At 47.1% G+C, this 26,879-nt stretch overlaps 1 protein-coding gene across 1 annotated transcript in view; it reads right to left on the bottom strand.

The window, feature by feature from the left end:
* CNNM2 (cyclin and CBS domain divalent metal cation transport mediator 2) overlaps window positions 1-9,195 on the bottom strand; it is a 175,721-nt gene extending 166,526 nt beyond the window's left edge. The window contains 1 exon segment of the mRNA XM_075348608.1: window positions 7,559-9,195. Within this exon segment, the coding sequence (XP_075204723.1) occupies window positions 7,559-9,029 (1,471 nt within the window). The 5' untranslated portion in view covers window positions 9,030-9,195.
* Window positions 9,196-26,879: the final 17,684 nt, after the last annotated feature.

The raw sequence follows: 26,879 nt of genomic DNA, 5'->3' as shown, positions 1-26,879 counted from the left end.
GATTCATACACTCGTGTGAGCCGTACCCTTAGCTGTATCCTACTCATTGAAATCCCTGATATATGCATCTACAAGTCCAGTGGGAGGTCCGACTAGTGAATGACAGATATTTCTATATAAACAGTCAGACAAGTAAGTCAGTCACTGAGTAGTACCGCCCACTGGACTACTATACATACAAAACGAAGGGATTTCAAATTAATAAAATGCAACTTTTACAGAAACGTTTCCCATAAAAATGTCCTTCAATCAGATCAGTTCCTGCTCTACAACATCCTGTCTGCAGATAAGAGACCATTTTCAACATGAAAAGGTTCCCTTTAATAACTTGATTGTGCCAACATTATTACAGAAGTGTCCTAGTACATAAAATGCCAAACAGAACACGTTTCAGAAAGACTCGTCTGTATCTATCCGAGGTCTACGAAGCTTCTTATACCCAGGCAGTAACTTCAACACAATGCGAGTAAGGTCTCATGCAATGAGAACAATAGTCGAGGCCCCGGACCAAAACACAGTCGAGGCCCCGGGCCAAAACACAGTCGAGGCCCCGGACCAAAACACAGTCGAGGCCCCGGACCAAAACACAGTCGAGGCCCCGGACCAAAACACAGTCGAGGCCCCGGACCAAAACACAGTCGAGGCCCCGGACCAAAACACAGTCGAGGCCCCGGACCAAAACACAGTCGAGGCCCCGGACCAAAACACAGTCGAGGCCCCAGCCATAGATTCCGATGAGCCATTAAAAAGAAAATTTAAGTTAGTTTCAGTCAAATGTGGCTACTTTACACTAAAAAAAGACACCAATTAATTATCACCACTGGAGGAAAAGAGAATCCCAAATATTGGACATCACAAACTTTAGAAAGGAAGTTGCAAAAAGAGGAGAAGTGTGTCCCCCAAACTTCCAAGAGGTGTTGAAAGTTATAGAGCAGAGCTACGAGCAGGCCTGAGAGCAGCCGATCTTCAGAGGCCCATCAGGAAGGACAATAGTGGTTCATAGAGGGACATTTGCACACACCTGACTCGCTTTCTAGTTCTGCAAAAAATCCTGACCTCGCCCCTTCTCAATGAAGACAAACCAGTCTTTGTTAAAAAGGAGACAAGTTCTATCATCTAGCGCCAGTGACCAGACACAGGGCCTTCTTCTGGAGTCTGGTGGTACATAAAACTTTACAATTATTAGAGTATCAAGAATAGGCAACCATTGGCAGCCAAACAAAATAGCTATCCAAAAAAACGTGATAACCTATCCCAACAATCCAGCCAGTGCAAACGGCACTAGATCAGTCAGAACAACCAGATCATCGTGTCCACGGCGGTCAGCCAGCTACAGGTGGCGCCACATTCATCGAGGGATACATTAAAGACTTATTAACCTGTTGGCATCCTAATTCGGATAATAACAGCATCATCTACTACCCACCATGGGCATAGAACGACACATGCTGGAGATAGAAAATCTGATTCCTTGGTGTTACAGGGAATCTGTCATCAGGGTTTTTGCAGCATAACATAGGGACAGATATCCTGATTCCAGCGATGTGTCACTTACTGGGCTGCTTAGTGTAGTTTTGATAAAAATCACAGATTAATCAGCAGTAGATCATCATTAGAGGACTACTTGGCGTGCTGAAGGTAGTCCAGCATATTCATGAGCTCTGTACAACTGCTAGATCTGCAGCAGAGAAAACAGTGATTTTATCAAAATGACAGCAAACAGCTCAGTAAGTGACACATCGCTGGAATCTGTCTCTACATTGTGCTGTTCTGAAAGGAGGGGAGCAAAACTCTGGTGACAGATTCCCTTTAAAAGTAATTTTAAAGGAGATTAATCAAAAAGGTAAAATGAGGTAAATAAGAGGAAAACCGCACAGGACAAGGACTTCAACGCAGTCTTCCAAACTGCTTGATGTCAGTAAGTAATATTCACAACTTTGTAAAGATTTTATTGTGTCCTTGTCAAGCACCACATAGATTAAACTGGCAGGAAAAGTGTGCAGACGGCTTAATGTGCGCATCTCGGGGCTACGGTGATCCTGGTTCTGCCGATCCGTTCCTTTCTGACATGATGCTGCCCCGAAATGAACTCCATTTTCTGTAACAGGTGGAGAAATTCACCAAAAGATCAATGTGTGCACAAGGCGAATTTAAATAAAAAAACAAACAAAAAAAAAATACGCAGGGAGCAGCAAGAATAAAATAAGGGCAAATATTGTCCCCTTCTGTCTTGGTGACAGGTTCCCTTTAAAAGAAAAGCTGCTTCTCTGATCCATGGCGAGTGCCAAGCGACTACATCCTGGAGGTCAGTGATCCCCGGCACAATGATAGTGTTTGATCACAGTAAAACAACTCATATAAATGTTATAATCAATCTCCATAGTCCTGAGTGACATAACACAGTCCACCAGGAATACAAAGACTGGCCGTATAAAGAGCCCAAGTGGCGATACAGGCACCCAACCTTCCCAGAGGCAGCAAAGGTATTCATAAAAAAAAAAAAAAAATTATACACAGTGTAATATAATTATACACACAGTGTAATATAATTACAAAATATATATATATATATATTATATATATATATATATATATATATATATATATATATATATATATATATATATATATATATATATATATATATATATATATATATATATACACAGTACAGACCAAAGGTTTGGACACACCTTCTCATCTCTAGAACAACTGTTAAGAGGAGACTTTGTGCAGCAGGCCTTCATGGTAAAATAGCTGCTAGGAAACCACTGCTAAGGACAGGCAACAAGCAGAAGAGGCTTGTTTGGGCTAAAGAACACAAGAAATGGACATTAGACCAGTGGAAATCTGTGCTTTGGTCTGAGGAGTCCAAATTTGAGATCTTTGGATCCAACCACCGTGTCTTTGTAGAAAAGGTGAACGGATGGACTCTACATGGCTGGTTCCCACCGTGAAGCATGGAGGAGGAGGTGTGATGGTGTGGGGGTGCTTTGCTGGTGACACTGTTGGGATTTATTCAAAATTGAAGGCATACTGAACCAGCATGGCTACCCAAGCATCTTGCAGCGGCGTGCTATTCCATCCAGTTTGCGTTTAGTTGGACCATCATTTTTATTTTTCAACAGGACAATGACCCCAAACACACCTCCAGGTTGTGTAAGGGCTATTTGACTAAGAAGGAGAGTGATGGGGTGCTACGCCAAATGACCTGGTCTCCACAGTCACCAGACCTGAACCCAATCGAGATGGTTTGGGGTGAGCTGGACCGCAGAGTGAAGGCAAAAGGGCCAACAAGTGCTAAGCATCTCTGGGAACTCCTTCAAGACTGTTGGAAAACCATTTCCGGTGACTACCTCTTGAAGCTCATCAAGAGAATGCCAAGAGTGTGCAAAGCACTAATCAAAGCAAAAGGTGGCTACTTTGAAGAACCTAGAATATAAGACATATTTTCAGTTGTTTCACACTTTAAGTATTTCGTATTTGTGTTAATTCATAGTTCTGATCCCTTCAATGTAAATCTACAATTTTCAGAGTCCTGAAAATAAAGAAAACTCTTTGAATGAGAAGGTGTGTCCAAACTTTTGGTCTGTACTGTATATTATATAAAATAATATTCATAATAGTAACAAAATATTATATTATTATTATTAACATAAAAGACTCCAGGACTAATCTACAAATCAAAATTCTTCAACGCAATTGGAAATGGTCTTTGATTTTTAACTACGATGCTTTTGTGAACGGAAAAGTAAGAAGTTCTGAAATTTCAGATGGCGGCAATTACTGGCGCATTATAACGGGTGTTTCATCTCCGCAGACGCCGTCTTGTGAGGACGTCTTGTCTGTGGTTCTCAGACCATAGACCTGAGCGTGTCACGTTGGCCGCTCTCACCGCCGTCAGCGGCTGCTGAGGATTTTGTTTCATCTTATGCCCACACTCCGAGTACCATGTGATGGTAAAATGTCCTCACCTCTTCTATTTACCGCACGTCAGCAGATTATCTATGTAGAAATAAATATATGTGGCCACAAATGCGCTGATTTGGCCTTGATCGAATGTAATCAGTAGAGCTGGATAGGCAGCAATTTACGACAATTTGGAAAAGTTTATCATGAAGAAATCGTTACCATGGCGCCAATATAAACAAAATAATTGTTATAAAAATAATACAGAAATCTATAGTATTTAAAGAGGTGCACACCAGAACAGCTCAGACTCCTCTCCATTGCTCCCTGTTATCAGCTGCTGGGACCCCCACAAATTATGAGAATGTGATCCTCTCTGGGTGAATGTAAATGAGCATGCGCAACCAGGGCCACATTCATTTCTCGGTTGCACATGCTCAGTACCACAACTACATTCACAAAGGAGACTGATCAGCGGGGGGGGGGGGGGGGTCTCCCCAGCGGCTATTACTTGAGTACAAAACAGCAGGACCCTGTTCCACGGACAATATCCTGGGCACCTTTTCGGATTAGTGGGTCTCCATGACATCATGGGTATGAGGGCGCCCATTAATCAGAAGAGGCACCCAGAATGCCAAGAGGTAGTAGAAGGTTTACAGTACTCTTGATCCAGCTGCCATGGACCACCGATGTGGTCACTGGACCAGGGTCCTAGGAATATTTTTGCTCAACTTCAAAGTTTATGGGACCACCTCTTTAGGTTTAGTTTAAAAGGAATCTGCCACCAGGTCTTTGCTCCCCCATATGAGAGCTGAGACCCTGATTCCAGTGATGTGTCACTTACTGAGCTGTTTGCTGTCATTCTGACAAAATCAATGTTTTCTCTGCTGCAGATCTAGCAATTAAACACAGCTCATGAATATGTTGGACTACCTGGCAGCACGTCAAGTAGTCCTCTAATGATAATCTCCTGCTGATTACACAGTGATTTTATCAAAACTAGACTAAGCAGCCTAGTAAGTGACACATCACTGGAATCAGGGTCTCTGCTCCTATGTTATACTGCTCTCAGGTTAGGTGGTAAAAACCTGGCGACAGATTCCCTTTAACAACACAAATCACAACAATAAAATGCAATGCAATGAGGAGCCCTGATGTGAATACGCTTAAAGACAGCTACAATCATGGGCATCAAAGTGGGCACCGAAGTATGTGTTTGAAAGGGTTAAATTACTTTGGGCCACTGATATGACAAAGCAGACACACATAGTGATGCCCTGCATCTAATTCAGGTCACTGCAGCCTGGTCCAAATGGGTTCTGGGCATCAGAACTGGCATCAAAGTGGGAAAATAGCCAATTCACACAGTTTTGAATTAGTAACTTGTGTTTGCAAAGGGTTTAATGACTTTGGGCACTGATGTCACACCACCAATCCACAGATAGCGATGCCCTGCATCAAAAAAAAGTCACTCCAGCCTTGCCCAAATGGGTTCTGGGCATCAAAGTGGGCAAACAGCCAATTTTTTACAGATTTGATTAAGTATCGGGTGTTTCTAAGGGGTTAAATTACTTTGGGCCACTGATCTCACATCAGGGCATCACTATATATGTAACGGTGGTGTGAGATCAGTGGCTCAAAGTCATTTAACCCCTTAAAAACACCCATTACTTTAGTCAAATTGTTAAAATTGACTGTCTGCCCCCTTTGATGCCAGTTGTGATTCCCAGAACCAGTTTGGACCAGGATGAAGTGACCTAAAGTAGATGTGGGGCATCACTATCTGTGTAATGGTGATGTGAGATCAGTGGCACAAAGTCGTTTAACTCTTCAAAAACACAAGTTACTTATTCGAAACTGGGCAAATTAGCTATTTGCCCCAATTTGATGCCAGTTCTGATGTCCAGAATCAGTTTGGACCAGGCTGGAGTAACCTGATTTAGGTGTGGGGGAATCACTCTGTGTCGACGTTGTCATATAAGTGGCCCAAAGTCACTTAACCCTTTCAATAACATACTTCGGTGCCCACTTTGATGCCCATTTCTGTGCCACTTTTAGCATTTTTTGTAGCTACTTTTAAGTGTATTCACATCAGGACCGCTCCCTGCGTTGCATTTTATTGTTGTGATTTTTGTTGTTAAATCTGTATAAAAATAGAAAATAATATAAGAAACCAACTTTCAGCCCCAAATAAGGAACTGGATGAAGAAGAAACCATCTTCAGCATTGAGCTTTACCTTCACACGTTAAGCCTACCAGTAGCTTATTTCATAAAATGCACTTTTCTGTGGCTTTTCACTTTAGTGTCCCTTTAAGAATGTCTAACAACAATAGAGAAGGTGACGGAAGTCAAAAAGCAGAAATCAATCAATCGACTGACTGCAGTTTTGCAGCTTGACACATTAACACCCTTCCAAGACGCTTCCATGCGCAACACACATAACTTTCTTGATCATTTCTCAAGAAACCTGAAAACGCACCTTTTTATAATAAAGAATGATCAGGATTTCAATAAGGAAGGAGGTCAGCAGCGTATAAGGAGCGACCTACAGATCAGTGGTAATCAAACCCTATGTGAAGCAGGATACAGTAAGGCTGGGTGAGGATCCGGAGCACGGAGCGGTGCTGGACAGCGCTGAAAACTCTACAGATGAGACAGTCACAGTCTATTCGTTCCCAGTTAGAGGTGTTTGGACAATTACTAACCCCAAAATCGCAAATCAAAAGAAGGAGTAGACCAATCTACCTATATTGTGCACCAACTAGTTAATACCACAACTGACCAGGAGCAAGGAGGGGGATAAGTAGTGCCTCACCGGTAAAGTATGGTTCATTGAAAACAAGATACCACCAATCCTTGGGATAGGTGAGGACTTGTTGATCATGGGGTTCCGACTGCCAAGACAAGCACCGATTGGCAAAAAGGGGTACTTAACCCTGGTTACGATAGAGCGGCTGGGCACATCCTGGCCCATTCATTGCCTATGGTGGTGCCCAGCCCTTTGTCAGTCCCATAGAAAACGAACCTGTTGAGCCATTTTGTCATGGAGCTAAAAAGCTCTGTGTCGGGGGCCAAAAATTCCATGATCTTCCAAGTTCCATCAAGTTACCACCTATCCTGGGGAGAGGTCATAACTTTTTTCCACCAGATCACATTTTATTTAGTTTTGACTTAATTACTTAAACAATCAGTTCTATCAAAACCTCTTGGACCATCTACTGAGAACCCATGACCAAAATGTACAATCTAGCTGCAATGTATCTCGGAGGCTTCTACCTTCAGCCCAAAGTTGCTTCACATGCAATTTCAGTTGATCATTTCTAATACGACCATAGAAGAACATGACGTGGGGACATCATAGGTCCTAAGACAAGTTTTTTTACATCTATGGTCACCTCGCTCCAAGGCGTACGCAGCTCCTGGTTAGAAAGAATTACTCGGACCCCTGCCGGGGCGTCTTTATGACCTAGTTTCTCTACACTCCTCAAGAATATATCTGCACCATATAAATAGTGGGGAAACCAAAACATGGGAATACTAAATGTGGGGCCAAGGTAAGTATTTCAAGCTGCAAAATAAAAGACAGGTGTCACCTTAAACTCTTCTCCCTCCCCCAACCCTATGAGCCACAAATGGCAAAGTGCCCACCTTTTTTGAATTCTTCCAGCATGGCATCTAGCTTGGTGTCATTGAAGACAAAGTGGAGAGGATGATTGTAGAACTTGGTGATGGTCTTTAATGGCGTGCAGTCATCAGGGTCCACGAAGGCCAAGTCTTTGACAAAGAGGAGGTCCACAATGTTGGACCTTTCCCCTTCATACACCGGGATACGGGTATATCCGCTTTCCATGATCTCCGACATGGTGTTGAAGTCCAGGATGGCATCTCCGGCCATCATAAAGCAATCTCTCAAAGGGGTCATGACATCTTCCACCGTTTTGGTCCTGAGCTCCAGAGCCCCCTGGATAATATTCAGCTCCTCTTTCACCAGATCATTGTAAGGGTCGGTCACCCTCAACATCTCCAGCAGCTTCTCCCTGTTATAGACCGTCCCTATCTCCTGTCCTAGGACGCAGTCCAACAACTTGCTGACCGGATAAGAAGCCGGGAAGGTCATCATCATGAAGAACTTAGTCAAGAAGATGGTGTTGGCTCCCACAGCCAAGCCATGCCTAGAACAGATGGCCTGGGGCACAATCTCACCGAAGATGACTATGCCGATGGTGGAGACCACTACCGCCACCAACCCCGAGCCTGCAATGTCGTCCAACAGGATTGTGAGGGTGGTGTTGACCAAGACGTTGCCTAAAAGTAAAGAGCATAGCAAGTAGTTGCCCTGGCGACGCACCGGCTCGATCCTCTTGGCGTAATTCTTCTCTTTGTCGGTGCCGCAGTTCTGGACAATCCTTAGCTCCATGGGGTCCAGGGCCATGAGCCCCAAATTCAGGCCACTGAACATACCAGACAGGCACAAGAGGAGGGCGATGAAGATGACCTGAAGCCAGAAGGGCAGAAGAAACTTTTTCTCCTCCACCACGATGACCCTGGTGTCGTCCCCCGCGTGGTAGACCCAGGTGGTCTCAGTCCAGGGCTGGTGGGCCCCGGGGCTGGGCGGGGGGCTGGACACGGAGGTGCACAGGAAATAAGCCTTGCTCTTCTCCGTCTTCCTCAGGGGCTTGATCTCGATCTCCACGATGCCGGAGCTGCTGCGGCTCAGCTCGATGTGCGGCAGGATCAGGATGTCGGAGGTGCGGATCCCGCAGGGGGAGAAGCCCTCCCGGCCGCCGCCGCCCGGCTCCGGGGCCCCTCCGGCCATCCAGGGCGGCAGGTGCTCGGTGAAGGCGATCTTGGACCACGTCTCGTTGTTGATGTTCTGCCCGTACACCCGCAGCTTCACCCGGGTCCTCTCGCTCACCCGCAGCGCCCCGCCGTCCATGAACGACACATCGTCAGTATCCTCCAGCCGCAGCCCGATAATAACCGTCTCCGCGGCGTCCTCCTCATCGGCAGCCAGGCAACTGCTCAGCGCCAGCAACATCATCACCACCAGACAGAGGACCCGGCCGTGACTGCGCGCCGCCATGTTGACAGTGGGCAGTGTGATGGAGCCGCCCGCCATCTTTGGTCCGGGAGGGAGGAGGAGGGGGGAGAATGAGCGGGGAAGAGGGGCTTACATCCAGTCTACTAGTGCCTTCATTCCCGGACCGGCGGCACAGCACCCCCTGCCTAGTCCAACACCCGTCCGGGTTCTGACAGGAGGCACCACGAGCGTCCCGAGGTGAACTAGCCTATTTTGAGCGACATATTAGGAGACCAATCAGGGGCTGAGTTTATTTGTGAGAGGCGGAGATTGTTGACAGGTAAGGGGGCGGGGAGCTGTTGCTGAATCCTATTGGGCAGTGTAGGCGTGGTTACGATGAGGGGGCGTGGCCGGCGTGCAGTGTGACAGTTATTCCGCAGATGCGGGAGCTCCGCGCCGCGGCTCAGATCAGGAGCGGTGCAGATCAGGAGCGGTGCAGACCAGGAGCGGTGCTGCACGCATCCTCCGCTGTGTCTGGCCTTTCCTTCTTCAGAAATATATTTCCAATCCTTCATCATAACAAGGCGGATTTATCATTCCAGTGCTGTCCGGGCTCCCGTACTGAATATTAGCTGTTATATACCTGAATCCTCCTGAACTGGAGCAGATCAGCAGCACCCGGCAGTGGCTGCTACACATGGAGTGGCGCTGCGCAGTGTCCACGTCCAGCCACTGATGCTAACCGATTTGGGTGTTTGTTGCTGGATCTGAAGAGGATAAATCATCAATACCTGGCGATCGGAGTATACGTCATCAGGGCCGCCACTAGGAATTTCAGGGCCCCATACTGGCAAGATTATGGGGCCCCCCTGAGACTCCACCCAGGCTCCGCCTCCACCTCACAAGCCTTCCACAGTCCGCCGCCACTCTTGGAAAAACGCATGATATATATATATATACACTCATGGCCAAAAGGCTTAGCACCCTTGAAGTTGTTACAGAAATTGAAGTATTTCCCTCAGAAAAGTAATAATACACCCTCTACATCGCCTGCCCCTCTCCATAATGCACCTTCTACATCGCCCCTCTCCATAACACCATAACACATCACCTACACCGCCTCTTTCCATAATACACGCTCTACACCTCCCTGCTCAATAATACACACTGTACACCGCCTTTTTCCATAACACCCTCTACACCGTCACCGCTCCATAACATCCTCTACCCCGCCCCGCTCCACAACACCCTCTACACCGCACCTCACCATAACACCCTCTACACCGCACCTCACCATAACACCCTCTACACCGCACCTCACCATAACACCCTCTACACCGCACCTCACCATAACACCCTCTACACCGCCCCACCCCACAACACCCTCTACACCGCACCTCACCATAACACCCTCTACACCACCCCACTCCATAACACCCTCTACACCGCACCTCACCATAACACCCTCTACACCGCCCCGCTCCACAACACCCTCTACACCGCACCTCACCATAACACCCTCTACACCGCACCTCACCATAACACCCTCTACACCGCACCTCACCATAACACCCTCTACACCGCACCTCACCATAACACCCTCTACACCGCCCCACTCCATAACACCCTCTACACCACACCTCGCCATAACACCCTCTACACCACCCCACTCCATAACACCCTCTACACCGCACCTCACCATAACACCCTCTACACCGCACCTCACCATAACACCCTCTACACCGCCCCACTCCATAACACCCTCTACACCACACCTCGCCATAACACCCTCTACACCACCCCACTCCATAACACCCTCTACACCGCACCTCACCATAACACCCTCTACACCACCCCACTCCATAACACCCTCTACACCGCACCCCACCATAACACCCTCTACACCGCACCTCACCATAACACCCTCTACACCACCCCACTCCATAACACCCTCTACACCGCACCTCGCCATAACACCCTCTACACCGCCCCGCCCCACAACACCCTCTACACCGCACCCCACTCCATAACACCCTCTACACCGCACCTCGCCATAACACCCTCTACACCGCCCCGCCCCACAACACCCTCTACACCGCACCTCACCATAACACCCTCTACACCACACCGCTCCATAACACCCTCTACACCGCCCGCTCCATAATACACACTACACATCCTCTCCCACACTGCTCCTATGCATAATATCTCCACACAATACTCTATCCCTGTGTAGAATATCTCTCCCAAACACACTGCCTCTATATAATATCACCCCTACACACTTCCCCTCGATATAATATCCCTCACACACGCTGCCCCTCTGTATACTATCCCCCACACAAGCTGCCCCTCTGTATACTATCTCCCACACACACACTGCCCATCCTGGCATATACAGGTACATCTCTATAAACTAGAATATCATCAAAAAGTTTAATTTATTTCAGTAATTTAATACAAAAAGTGAAACACATATATTGTATAGAGTCATTACACACAGTGATCTATTTCAAGTGTTTATTTCTGTTAATGATTATGACTTACAGATGATATTCTAATTTACTGAGATGCACCAGTATGTCCCCATTCTGGGCCCTTCCTGGTATTTATGTCCTCCTTCCAGTATATATATCTGCCTCCTGGGCCCATTTTGGTTTTTGTCCCCTTCCTAGCACGTATGTTCTCCTCCTGGTATATATGTCCCCTCCCTGGGATGCTTCTGGTATATATGTCCCCATCCTGGTTTATTTGTCCCCATCCTGGAATATATGGCCCATCCTGGGGGTCTCCAGGTATATATATATCCCCCTCCTTTGTACATTCTGGTATATATGTACTTATCCTGGTTTATGTCCCCTTTCTGAGCCCCTCTTGGCATATATGCTGCTCCCACGTCGTGCGGTGTCCTCTCTGAGCCACGATGCATTTCAGCTGGATATGTTCCCTCCAACGCACATCCAGCTGAAGCAAGGTGAGGACCGGGGCCCCTCCACCACCCCCGGCGATCGTCCCGCTCCTGTCTTCGGCTCACAGAGCGATTATCTGTCTCCTTAGGATAGATCACCAATGTCTGATTGGTCGGGGTCTGGCACGCCAGCCAATTGCCTGTTCTAGGTGCCATGCCAGTGGTGGCCGGAAGTGCTCAGTTCCGGATCTGCTCCGTCTTCTGATAGTGGCAGCAGCCTACTATTAAAATCAAAGAGGTGGATGTGCAGTACCCGGCCGCGGACACTATCAGAGGACGGAGCAAATCCAGAAATAAGCATTTCCGGCCACCTGCACCAAGAGCAGCTGATCAGTGGGGGTCCTATTGCGCTCTCATAAGAAGCAATGCACAAGTGGAACCAAGCCCTAATAATGACACACAGTCAGTATCACAAATAAATATTTACATTCAGGTACCTTATAGATGATGTTGTCTCTGAGTCATTTCTTTCTATTCTTTATCTTGTCCTGACGCCATGATGAGTTTTCACATTCACATCTCGTCTCTGCAGATTTCCATCCTCTCCGGTCTTCTGCAGCACATCCCGACGATGCCCCTAAAAATAGCAGAATGATTATAATACTCCTATTTAAAAATATCTGCTCTACACTGTGCCCCAGAATAAATAATGACCCCTCACAGTATTCTCTACACAAAATATGACCCCACACTGTCCCTCTTATGGTACATGCCCTCCACACTGCCTCTCTTTCCATACTGAGCCTACTCTTCACACTGTCCTTTACACTATGTCCCCTTATACTGCCCAGCCTTTATACTGTGCCCTCATCACACACCCCTCCTTGCTATGGCTTCACACTGTCCTCCCATTCTGCCCCTTCTCCATACCGCCCCCCTCCACTACCCATCCCTTACTGTCTCTGCACTGCCTCCTGTGTGTCCATATACTTTTCCCCTCACTCCCCATCCTGCCCACTTGCTCCTAATACTATGTCACTCTTTATTCTGTGTCCTTAAAATGTATTTTCAGTTCGCTCCACATCCTCTTTCTCCCCATACATCACCCCTCATCCTCTCTCTCCCCATACATTACCCCTCATCCTCTCTCTCCCCATACATCACCCCTAATCCTCTCTCTCCCCATGCATCACCCCTCATCCTCTCTCTCCCCATGTATCACCCCTCATCTTCTTTCTCCCCATACATCACCCCTCATCCTCTCTCTCCCCATGCATGAACCACATCCTCTCTCACCCCATGCATCACCCCTCATTTTCTCACCCCCCACGCATCACCCCTCATCCTCTCTCCCCCCACGAATCACCCCTCATCCTCTCTCCCCCCACGCATCACCCCTCATCCTCTCTCCCCCCATGCATAACCCCTCATCCTCTCTGCCCCCACGCATCACCCCTCATCCTCTCTCCCCCACGCATCACCCCTCATCCCCTCTCCCCCCACGCACCACCCCTCATCCTCTCTCCCCCCACGCACCACCCCTCATCCTCTCTCCCCCCACGCACCACCCCTCATCCTCTCTCCCCCACGCACCACCCCTCATCCTCTTTCCCCATGCATCACTCCTCATCCTCTCTCTCCCCATGCATGACCCCTTATCCTCTCTCTCCCCATACTGTGTCCAAAGAAATTTCTCCCTCCCCATCCTTTCTTCCGACCATACTCTGTCCACAGATAGTATGGTGGAGAGAGGGTGGGGGAGAGACCTGTTTCCATAGATACCCTCCTCTTACACCATACTGTTTCTCTTCCGTGTCTTCAGCTCCACTGGAGCACTTATCAGCGTTCTCTGCCACCTCCGCGCTGCGGCCCTGACTTCCGGGTCAGCAGTGTGATCAGCTGACCTGGTCACATGACAGCCGTCGCTCTGACCCGGAAGTCAGCGCCAGCGTTAATCAATTGTCCTCTTGTCCTCACGTCTGACAAATACAAGGACAATTGAGCAGTGGGAGCCACACGCTGCAGATTCTATGAGTGCGGCTGTCAGCGTGACAGCCGCGCTCAGAGAATAACCGACTCCCACTACAGAGCGGCAAACGCAGCCCCCGGGCAGACTTTACACTGCCGCATCAGGCAGTCCGACAGCGCCCCCCTCACAGCTGCACCCAGGGCAGATGCAGCGACAACCCCACCCAGATAACTGGTAGGCAGCTGCATATCCGGTATCTCCAGCACACGTGGCTAATTTGCATGCGATGCAGATTAGCCACATGTATAGTGGCAAAAGCAACACTGCCGGGTCCTCTGCTACGGCTGTGACTGGGGGGGCCGCTGAAGAGGGGTGGGGGCCCGACTGGCCCGGGGCTTAATAAACTAAGTAATTAATTTGTCCCTGGCTCAGCCGGGGCCCCCCTCTTCACCGGGCCCCCTACACCAGTCTCAGTAGTAATGCCCTGATGGCGGCCCTGTACGTCATCAATGTTTGGTGGACAGATGATAAGTCATCAATGGTGAACATAGTATATGTCATCAATATCTGGTGGCCATTTGATAAGTCATCAATATCTGGTGGCCAGATTACAAGTCATCAATATCTGGTGGCCAGATTACAAGTCATCAATATCTGGTGGCTAGAGGCTAAGTCATCAATATCTGGTGGCTGGAGGCTAAGTCATCAATATCTGGTGGCTAGAGGCTAAGTCATCAATATCTGGTGGCCAGAGGATAAGTTATCAATATCTGGTGGACATTTGATGTCATCAATATCTGGTGGCCAGAGGATAAGTTATCACTATCTGATAGCCAGAGGATAGGTCCTCAATATCTGGTGGCCAGATGATGTCATTAAAGGGAACCTGTCATCAGAAATTTAGCTTGAAACCTAAAAGTTTCCCCCTCTGCAGCCCCTGGGCTACATTCTGGAAAGGTTCCTGTACTTTTTGTGGCCCCTTTTAAACCAAACTAAATACTTTATAATCTTGTACCTTTTGCTATGTAAATTTTGTAAATCGTCCATGGGGGCGGTCTCTCTGCTGACCGTTGCTGTTCCTCCAGCTGCAGCACATTGACGCCGTCCCCCCACGCTCCATTTCATCCATCAGGATGCCGCCCACTGCGCCCGAGGTGCCGCCCACGCCAGGATCGCTGGTGACGTGTGTCACAAGCATGAGATTATGGGCGGTGCTGTGATTGCATCGCAAGTGCCCGCCCATAATCTCGTGGACGCACTTTCCCCCACTGCCTCCAGCGTTCTGCGTAAGCGCTCGCCGGCCAAATGAGCCGACGTCACCTCCTTCCCATACCCTGCAGCAGGGCAAGATGGGAAAGAGGTGACGTCGGGTCATCTGGCCAGCAAGTGCTTGCGCCGAACGCTAGAGGAAGAGGGGAAAGTGCGGTCACGATGTTATGGGCGGCACTTGCTGATGACACTCACAGCGCCGCCCATAACCTCGTGCCTGCGCAAAACGTCACCAGCGGTCACACGTGCACACAGTGCACAGTCCCGCTACAGTCGCACAGCGCATGCGTGGGACCACGGGTGCCCAGGGGCGGCGTCCTGAGATATGAAATTCAGCGTTGGGGGGCGGCGTAAATCTGCTGGAGGAACAGCAACGGTCAGCAGAGAGCCCGCCCCCATGGACGATTTACAAAATTTACATAGCAAAAGGTACAAGTTTATAAGTATTTAATTTGTTTTAAAAGGGGCCACAAAAAGTACAGGAACCTTGCTAGAATGCAGCCCAGGAGCTGCAGAGGGGGAAACATTTAGGTTTAAAGCAAAATTTCTGATGACAGGTTCCCTTTAATATCTTGTGGCCAGAGAATAAGTCATCAATATCTTGTGTCCAGAGGATAAGATATCACTATCTGGTGGCCAGAGGATGGGTCCTCAATACCTGGTGACCGGAGTATACGTCATCAATATTTGTTGGACAGATGATGTCATCAATATCTGCTGGCCAGAGGATAAGTCATCAATATCTGGTGCCCAGACAACCCGTGTAAGGCTAAGTTCACACTTCCACTTGCACAATCCATTTGTCTGTTCCCGAGATGTAAAACATGTTCTGGTCAATGTGTCTCGAGATCAGATTGGAACAGTCCCAATGGCTGCAAAAAAACTTAAAAAGGGTTTTTCGGTTTTGGAAAACCCCTGTCACGGGCTGTAGTTTGTTTTCAAATTGTGCTTTACTCACCCTCCCCAGGTTCAGTGCTCAGTCTGCTCCCAGTGTCTGTTTAATGTCAACAGCACTGCAGCCAATCAGTGAGCTCACTGGCTATGGAGCAGATTATGGCAACAACTCGGGCAGAGCCACTGAGCACAGTTATTGGCAGTATAGCTGTCAACATTGTGTCAACTAATTGGACTGCAAAGGGCCTATATATTGTTCTGGCACAGGGGTCCAATTCTGTCTGCGTCCACCAGTGCTCCCACCTATCAGGATCATGGGGTCCCATTCTTCTGTGTCTGCATTCGATTAAGAGAGAGACTTGGCTTGCTCTCTCTCTAATGTCTTTTATGTGAGTTGTTAAACAGATGAGTGATTTACTAATCCCATAAAACTACATTGAAGATCTCCATACACATGTATGGCCAACTCATCTGCTCCTTTCTTCAGTGACACACCGGGGTCGACTCGAGACACCCCCAGTATGCTAACATATGGGGGTTCCGGAGATGATGACATATACAGTAAATACATCCTCATCCCCATTATGTGCCTCTTATCTTTGACATGGAAAATGCATGACTATCACTAGTTGTTTGAGGGCTGCAAAGAATGGCATCCTATGGTGTAGTTTGTGCACCCCTGGTTTATAGGAACTAACTAATTGAATTCTTATGCAAAACTGATCCATTGGATTAATGAATAGTGATGAGCGGGCACTACCGTGCTTGGGTGCTTGGTACTCGTAACTAGTGATGAGCGAGCACTACCATGCTTGGTACTCTTAACTAGTGATGAGCGGGCACTACCATGATTGATACTCGTAACTAGTGATGAGCGAGCACTACCATGCTCAGGTGCTTGTAACTAGTGATGAGCGGGCACTACCACGCTCGGGTGCTCGGTAGTTGTAATCAGTGAGGAGCGAGCACTATCATGATCGGGTGCTCAGTACTCGTAACTAGTGATGAGCGGGCACTACCATGCTTGGTACTCGTAACTAGTGATGAGCGGGCACTACTATGCTTGGTACTCGTAACTAGTAATGAGCGAGCACTACCTTGCTTGGTACTCGTAATTAGTGATGAGCGGCACTACCATGCTCGGGTGCTCAGTACTCATACCTAGTGATGAGAGGGCACTACCATGCTCAGGTGCTCGGTACTCATAACTACTGATCAGTGGGCACTACCATGCTCAGGTGCTCGGTATTCGTAACGAGAAGGTTGATGCTCGGATGGGCGTGACTCGAGTACCTGAGTATTGTGGAAATTAATGGAGGACTTGAGTATTTTTCTGGGAAGTCTTCCAGAAAAATGCTTGAGTTCACCATTGACTTACATTATACTCAGTTACACGCACCCATACCAGCGTCCAACTGTTCATTACAAGTACCAAGAACCTGAGCATGGTAGTGCCCGCTGATCAGTAGTTACAATACTGAGCACCCGAGCATGGTAGTGCCCGCTCATCACTAGTTACGAGTACCGAGCACCCGAGAATGGTAGTGCCCACTCATCACTAGTTACGAGTACCGAGCACCCGAGCATGGTAGTGCCCGCTCATCACTAGTTACGAGTACCGAGCACCCGAGCATGGTAGTGCCCACTCATCACTAGTTACGAGTACCGAGCACCCGAGCATGGTAGTGCCCACTCATCACTAGTTACGAGTACCGAGCACCCGAGCATGGTAGTGCCCACTCATCACTAGTTACGAGTACCGAGCACCCGAGCATGGTAGTGCTCGCTCATCACTATTGATGAACCAAAGGGACCCCATTACTTATTATGGTGTACGTTTGGATTACAATTTGTTTCATTTGTTAGAAGAGAAGTACCTCACCAGGCCCCGTAACCCGCCTGCCATCCATACCTACCCCATCACCGGGCCCCGGGACAACCAACCCCCTACCCACGGAGGGGAGAACTAACATCAAAGCTGCTCCCTGTCACCGCTCCCGGGATCCCCGTCCAGAGCAGCGGTGGTGTCACCAATTTCACCACAACCGTGGGTGGTGTCATGGACAATCACCAAATCCCCACCATCCAATCAAATCCCCTTTTCACTCACGGGCGAGGAACGCCGCTCGAGTCCCCGGGATCCGGCCTACCGCTCGAGCCACCACCGAGCAGCGGCAGCAGCAGCCGGACTCGAGCAGTGGGAGAGCGTAGCGTCCCCTCCTCCGCCCGCGACACGAGCATGGTAGTGCCCGCTCATCACTAGTTATGAGTACTGAGCACCCGAGCATGGTAGTGCCTGCTCATCACTAGTTACGAGTACCGAGCACCCGAGCATGGTAGTGCTCGCTCATCACTAGTTACGAGTACCGAGCACCCGAGCATGGTAGTGCCCACTCATCACTAGTTACGAGTACCGAGCACCCGAGCATGGTAGTGCTCGCTCATCACTATTGATGAACCAAAGGGACCCCATTACTTATTATGGTGTACATTTGGATTACAATTTGTTTCATTTGTTAGAAGAGAAGTAAAGTCCTGCATGCAGTAATGTAACTGATCTGTTTTCTTTAGGAATTCCGTGTGTCTTTTCTGTTAAGCGGGATAAATTAATGGAAATCCTCAAATGATGAGATCCTCCATCACTACTATTTTTGTGCTAGTTTCTTTGCAATATGTGTCAAAATATAAAAGGATCCAAAACTAAAGAACTTTTTCGGTAGCAAATTTACTATCCTAGGTGAAGATATGGCTGGCTTTACAGACTGCGGCCAGCAGAGAGCCCCGTAACTCTGCTGCACAACAGAAGATGCTTCCTTCCTTCTCGTGGGAGCAAGAAGTAAGTGGTGGATGATCAGGTCACTGGGTGCACTATTTACCAAAGAGTGCCCAGAGAATGCCAAACCTGGCTTCCCACATATTAATCTAGTCTACCAAGTTTGGCACTCCCTGGGCACTGGTTGATAAGGCATTATATGGGCACAATAAAAATATATGAGCAAAGTGTGAAACTTTGGCCTCTGCTTGGCAAAATATGCAAAATATGGATACTGTATGGGGGTCCCCAACTCCAGTCCTCAAGGGCCACCAACAGTGCATGTTTTCAGGGTTTCCTTATTATTGCACAGGTGATAATTTAATCACCTGCACAGGTGATCATTCCAACACCCATGCAATGCTAAAGAAATCCTAAAAACATGCACTGTTGGTGGCCCTTGAGGACTGGAGTTGGGGAACTCTGCTCTAAATGGCCAATGTTTGCACTATGTGGCCATATTTTACCTTGATGGGGACACCACTTGTTAGGAAACTATTTGTCACTAAATGGCCACAGTATTACTCTTTTGAAGCAAAGATCGTCAGCCACTGGGTACTGAGCGGGCAATATGTGGCTATATCCAGCCGTGGCCTCAGGCTGCGCTACCTGCTGGGAGAAAGAGGGCGGCAGCCAGGGTCTGCGCGGTGTATTTAACATGAACATTACAGTTACAACACTGCTATTGAAATCACTGCCCGCCGGCCGCAAGTGATCTACACTAGTATAGACACAGACAGTCACAGACTGTGTGTGTCAAGAGTTCAATGCAACCAGCAGCCAATGAAAATGGGAGATGCACCCCTTCCCGACCTTTGACGCACCATATGGGTCTTCTCGGGTTTTCGTTCCTTCAGCGCTAGTGACCGGGTTCACTGAAATGTCACTAGCGCTGCAGCCGCTACGTGAGGACCTGTAGTTGAGCCCGAGGGGGTGGCTTTGCCACCCCCTCCCCCCATGGCTACGATTGCTCTTCTCGGCTGTTGAAAGTGTCATTTTCACTTTCAATCAGAACGAGTGTAATATTTCACCAATAAACTTGGTGAAATATTACAATCCAGCCATGGCTGATGATGCAATATCATCAGCCATTTGCTGGAGCAGGGTGTCCTCTGCGTTCCCCCCCCGATCTGATTGGAGCTAGTGTCCATGTAATGCTATTCCTGCAATCAGATGTGGAGGGGCAGTGTGACCGGTGGGTGCCTGCCTTCTTCAGCCTCATCCTGTTCATGGATGCTGAAGAAGATCGAGGTCACCACCGGTCACCCCGCTGTCACCGCGATCTGCCGTCAACCGGTAATGTATTTGCTCCTCTCTGCTGTCTTCCTCTCCCCTCTGCTGTCTTCCGCTCTCCCCGTCATCCGATTCCACCCCTCCACACCGACCTCCGCTGCCCCCTCTCGTCCAATTCAGACCCCCCTATACCCCTACCAACCTCCACTCCCACCTGCCCTGTAATCACTCACTGCGCTGCTTCCCAGCCAGCCGGCTGGCGTAAGGCCCTTCTCCTGCCCCCAGCAATCAGGCCCCTGCTCCTGCCACCAGTGATCGGGCCACTTGCCCCAATTCTCACCCCTACCCCCTCTGAAAACCCACCGAAAGTTTCATTAAACACACACACACTATAACAAAGTTTAGTGTTTTGGGGTTTTCTTGGGGTTTTTATTACACACGCACACACAAAATGTCCCTCTTGTCCCAGTCACAAAGGGTGTACTTAGCTGAGGAGGCATATGCCTGACATACACTATACCACACACACCAACCTGACGTAGTGTTTGTTAGGTTGGTGTGTAGTGTGGTGTAGTGTATTCAAGTTGATGTGTGTGGTGTAGTAAACACCACACACACCACGCCAACCTGACATACACTACACCATACCACACACCAACCTGACATACACTACATACTCTCCATATGCGAAATTATGTCCCGCTAACGATTGGAGCTTATTTTCCATTCAAATTGTTAGCGGACACAAAGTCGCATATGGAGAGCCCCTGTGTGCCTAAACATTGGAGCTCCCCCACAAGTGACCCCATTTTGGAAACTAGACCCCCCACCCAAGGAACTTATCTAGATGCATAGTGAGCACTTTGAACCCCCAGGTGCTTCACAAATTGATCCGTAAAAGTGAAAAAGTACTTTTTTTTCACAAAAAGTTTCTTTTAGCCTCAATTTTTTTCATTTTCACATGGGCAACAGGATAAAATGGATCCTTAAATTTATTGGGCAATTTCTCCTGAGTACACAGATACTGTACCTCATAAGTGGTCATAAACCACTGTTTGGGCGCACAGCAGGGCTTGGATGGGAAGGAGTGCGATTTTACTTTTGGAATGGAAAATTAGCTCCAAAGTCAAATGGCACTCCTTCCCTTCCAAACCCTGCTGTGCGCCCAAACATTTGATTTCCACCACATATGAGGTATCTGTGTACTAAGGAGAAATTCCACAATAAATTTTATGGTGAATTTTTTCCTGATACCCTTGTTAAAAAAAATCTACCTGGTTGAAGTAACAATTTTGTGGTAAAAAAAAATATATATTTTCACGGCTGAATGTTATAAACTTTTTTGAAGCCCCCAGGGGTTCAAAGTGCTCACTAAACATCTAGATAAATTCCATGAGGGGTCTAGTTTCCAAAATGGGGTCACTTGTGGGGGAGGTCTACTGTTTAGGCACCTCAGGGGGTCTCCAAACGCAACATTGCATCCGCTAATGATTCCAGACAATTTTGCTTTCAAAAATTCGAATGGCGCTCCTTGCCTTGCAAGCCCTGCTGTGCGCCTAAACAATTGATTTTCACCACATATGAGATATCGGCGTACTCAGGAGAAATTGTACAATAACTTTTATGATGCATTTGTTTCTGATACGCTTGTAAAAATTCTACATTTTATGGCTAAAATAACATTTTTGTGTATAAAAAAAAAAAAAATTATAATTTTTCCTTCCACATTACTTTGGTTCCTGTGAAGCACCTAAAGGGTTAATAAACTTCTTGAATTTGGTTTTGAGCAGTGTGAGGGGTGCAGTTTTTAGAATGGGGTCACTTTTGGGTATTTGCAGTCACATAGGTTTCTCAAACTCCCTTCAAATGTGATGTGGTCCCTAAATTTTTTTTTTGTCAATTTTGTTGGAAAAATGAGAACTACTACTTTCCACTACGTATACAGCACCTTAACAAGTGTAAAGGCTGATGTTTCAAATATATTTCTATTTAAATGTGTGTGTATTATATAGTGCATCAAGGTAGGCTAGTAAAGAGTAAATCAGATTTATTTCTACCGATTTTAAGAATTTACTAAAGGGGGCGCCGTTTTGATGTTTGCCTCAGGTAGCAGAGAGGCTAGGTTCACCCCTGGCCACTTCAGCATCAATGATGAGGAACGTCCTGGACGACCGAGAGGGGTTGTTCCGGAGATTGTCGATGCGGTGCACAACCTCATTCTGGAGAATCAACGAATTTCAGCTAAAGCAATAGCAGACATCATGGGGATTTCCTGTGAACGTGTTTGTGTCATTATGCATGAACATTTGGACATGAGGAAGGTATCTGCAAAGTGGGTCCCCAAATGTTTGTGTAAAAATGAGTGAAAACTTCCCGTTTCATTTGTCAGCGTTTCCGGACTGATAAGAACTTCCTGGATTGACTAGTCACTATGGATGATACCTGGATTTATTTGTATGACCCTGAAAACAAGGAGCAGTCAAAAGAGTGGAGGCACAGTGGTTCTCCTCGTCCAAAGACGTTCAGGGTGCAAAAATCAGACACTAAATTGATGATGTCTGTGTTCTGGGATAAGGAGGGTGTGCTGCTAGTGGACTACCTTCAAAAGGGTTCCACCATCAATGCAAGGTATTACTTTGAATATTTGGACCAATTAAAGGCAGCTCTGAAGGTCAAAAGGCGCGACAAGCTGTCCAAGAGTATCTTGTTCCGGCAAGACAACGCCTCCGCTCACACTGCACAAGTGACCACGGCAAAACTGTCAGAGCTGGGCTTCCAGCTGGTTGACCACCCACCTTATTCACCAGATCTAGCTCCCTCTGACTATCATCTGTTTCCACACCTGACACCTCAAGAGTAGCAATTTTCACAAATTTCTGATGCCATGGCTGCTATATATGCGTGGTTTGAGGCACAGTCGAAATCCTTCTTTTTGCTAGATTTACAGAACTTGGAAAACCGATGTAAGAAGTGTGTTGACATCAGTGGAGAGTATGTGGAATAAATGTAAAGTTTCATCATCCTATCTCGTTTCTTTCTGGGTAAAGCGAAAGACTAATCAGCATATATATTCAGCGTATTCTATAGCACACCTTATATTCTATGATCCGTTTAAAAAAATCCGTGCAACTCTGCCTTACTGTATGGACAGAACATGCTCATTCAAATGAATGGGCCAGTGAAAAACGGGCAGCACACAAATAGCGGCCATATTTGTTTGTTTTTACAGATGGACGTTAGGAGAATTTTTGGAATCTTGGGAAATCTCCATCCTCCATAAGTTCAACTATGTCACACAAATGGTCTAAATGGTCACACGTCCAAATTAGGATGAAAAACTATCATTGTTTTTTAAATATGCAAGACCTAAGGCTATACTATGACTTGGTGTAACACTTGTCACTACCTTACAGGGTCGCATGGGCGGAAGAGTAGTCAGAAAAGCCAGGGTCAGGTAACAGGAGTTCACGTATAATCATAAGGGGTAAACAAAGATGTAGTCAGGTCACAATCCCAGACTAAAAATACCAGGAGAGAACATAGTAGATAAAGGGAGCAAGCAGACACGTGGTCAAGTAACGGTCCGGGTCAAAGGCAGGAAAACACGACAGGAATTGGGAGCGTGCAGAGAGAGGTCCAATAACAGTCCGGGTTCAGAATACCAAGATCAGAACAAAAACAGGCACACAAACTATGGCAACACAGCAGAGCCAGAGAACACAACTGGCAGAGATTTGGAGAAGCATGCTCAGTAATGAAGCCTGAGCAATTACCTGGAAGATGGAACAGCTGAGTAACCAGCACCTCCCAGAAGCAACCTGGATTCCTGTGTAGTAACCAAGCCAACAGTTCAGTATATGCTGCAGAGCATCTCCAAGTCTGTGAGATGCTCTGCACAGAGAATTGTGACACATGGCAGGATATTCACTTTCCCCATTGCCATGTGCTCGCTGCCTGGGAGTAATCTTAGACTAGACTCTGATCTCTCTTTCAAGCCACACATCCAAACCCTCTTCACCTCCCGCCACCTCCAACTCAAAAATATTTCCCGGATCTGTACATTCCTTTCCCAAGAAGCTCTAAAAACCCTAGTACATGCCCTTATTATCTCTCGCCTGGATTATTGCAACCTCCTGTCCTTTTTAACAGTCTCGCACTCCTACAATCTATTCTAAACTATGCTGCCCGGCTAATCCACCTGTCCCCCCGCTACTCCCCGACCTCTCCTCTCTGCCAATCCCTTCACTGGCTTCCCATTTCCCAACGACTCTAGTTTAAAACCCTAACCATGACCTACAAAGCCATCCACAACCTGTCTCCTCCATACATTTCTGACCTAGTCTTCCGTTACTTACCTGCACGTAACCTTCGATCCTCACAAGATCTCCTTCTCTACTCCCCTCGCATCTCCTCTTCCCACCATCGCATCCAAGATTTCTCCCGTGCTTCCCCCATACTCTGGAATGCTCTGCCTCAACACATCAGACTCTCGCCTACCTTGACAAGCTTCAAAAGGAACCTGAAGACCCACCTCTTCCGACAAGCCTACAACCTGCCGTAACCCTCAGTCTGATACAGCGCCGCACAATCAGCTCTACCCTAACCTACTGTATCCTCACCTATCCCTTGTAGACTGTGAGCCCTCGGGGGCAGGGTCCTCTCTCCTCCTGTACCAGTCTGTGCCTTGTATTGTTTATGATTATTGTACTTGTCCCTATTATGTATACCCCTTTCACATGTAAAGCGCCATGGAATTGATGGCGCTATAATAATAAATAATAATAATAATATTCTGCTCTACCAGATATTCATTGGTAAAGTAGACAGACCCAGTACAGCTGGATTGTGGTCGACCTAAATATGTCACGGATGTGTCTCGACCTTCAGGTACTGCTACTGGGAAAAGGTGCAGAAGAGCCCGGCGATCGTCCAGACATTAATGGACGCTGTCCCTTTAAGGCCTGGATTTAGGTTTTTTTTTCTGTTCCTTGCCAGGTTGGAGGAGCCTTTCCTCCGGCCAGTAATTAAGGGCCTTTATAAGGTTGGGCCTCTCACTCTTCCAGTGTTGATTATACTCTTCACTTGGAGAAGTTGCTTGCTCTGGTGTGCATGTTGCTTCAGACTACTTTAGTTGTATTTTCTGAAGATTCCCTCTCAAGATAAGTTGTGGGTTTTCCTTTTTCCCCTTTTGTTGGTTATTTTTGTGTTTGTCCCCCCCCCCCCGTTGATTGGTGGGTGGTGGGATTTAGTCTTAGGGTCTGGCTAGGAGACAGGGGCACGTTGGCGGGCCACACCTCCTAACCATTATAGGTACCTGTCATTTGAGGGCAAGCGCAGGCCCCCCAGTGTCAGGGTCAGCGCAGGAGTCCTTGGTTCCCCACCCTCTCTTTGTGTTACAGCTTCCTTTGTTCCCTGGAGTCCACTTGCTGGGTGTATCTCCCTACACCCAGTGTGACAAAATATGAAGAATACATACAGTGTCTTAAAAAAGTATTCATACCCCGGGAACGTTTCCAGATTTTTTTTTACGTTACACCCACAATCCAAAATGTATTTTATTGGGATATTATTTTTTATAACCTAACCCTGCTTTAATTCTCTCCACAACTTTATCCCTGACCTGTCTGGTGTGTTCCTTGGTTTTCGTGATGCTGTTTAATCAATAATATTCTCAAACAAGTCTTCACCGAACAGCTGTAGTTATACTGAAATTAAATTGCACACAGTTGGACTGAATGGAATAATTAGGTGACTTTTAGAGGAAAATGGTCACTCAGGATTTTATTTTGGGTATCAGACTACAGGGGGCTGAATACAAATGCACATCATAATTTTCAGATTTATAATTTAAAAATATTTAAAAAACATTTGTAATTTCCTTTATACTTCACAAATATTTTCTACTTTCTGTTGGTGTATCACATAAAATAAATTTAAGCTTGTGGGTGTAATGTGGAAAAAAAAATGGTATGAATATTTTTTCAAGGCACTATAGTTTCTATACATTTAGATATAAAAACTACAGATTAAACATAGCCCAAGTCCATGACCACTAAGACTTCAAACTACAGAAGGAATGTGCTCTGCTTTACGCTTTTATGACCTTTATTTGCACTTAAGAATTTTATAGTTCACCGGTAGCACAGTACAGGGTTAACTCCCTGCAATAAGGCCTTGACTAGTTTTCCACTGGAACAAGAGTGAGGTTAAATGCTCCTAGGTTGTATCTAATAAATTGTCCAAGTGTAGCCAATTGATGATCTAGAAGATGATAAAACTGATAAATAGAAAATGCAGCCAAACGCCAATAACAACAACATCTTAACACTTGCGATTATATCCTTTACTAATCCATTTGGATTTGTTGTTTCACAGGTTTATCAGTTTACAGAAAGACATCTCTGTTATTCCTCCAGCACACATAGATAAAGGGGTACTAAATTTAATCTCAGGGTCACACTGCTCCCCTACCTCCAGGCTTCCTGTTTGTTGGGGGCAGTGCATTCCTCAAGACATGGTTGCATTGGTGGACCCAACTGACCACTGGCCGGGTTGTTGTCCCACAGAGTTTTGCTCAAAACTTGCCGAGTCTCATTCCGGCATCAGACGCTGTTCACATTACAGATTTTGACTCTCCACACTATGGTTTCTCTGGTGTTTCTCAGTTACCCAGGCAGGCTCAAGCGTCGACCAGCTGTGGGCTCAATAATGGTCAGGCTAGCATGTGCTGCTGGTTACCTCATGGATCTCATATTGTTTTAAACCTATCACACCTTCCCGCCTTTTTGAGATGGTGGAATCTGTCTTCCCACGCTGATTATAGCTTTGCTTTGTGGGTCTGTGTTCTGTTGTGTCCGAGTCCTG

The sequence above is a fragment of the Anomaloglossus baeobatrachus genome, chromosome 5, assembly GCF_048569485.1.
Source record: "Anomaloglossus baeobatrachus isolate aAnoBae1 chromosome 5, aAnoBae1.hap1, whole genome shotgun sequence".
NCBI classification, from domain to species: domain Eukaryota; kingdom Metazoa; phylum Chordata; class Amphibia; order Anura; family Aromobatidae; genus Anomaloglossus; species Anomaloglossus baeobatrachus.
This window is presented reverse-complemented; position numbering and strand designations above follow the sequence as displayed.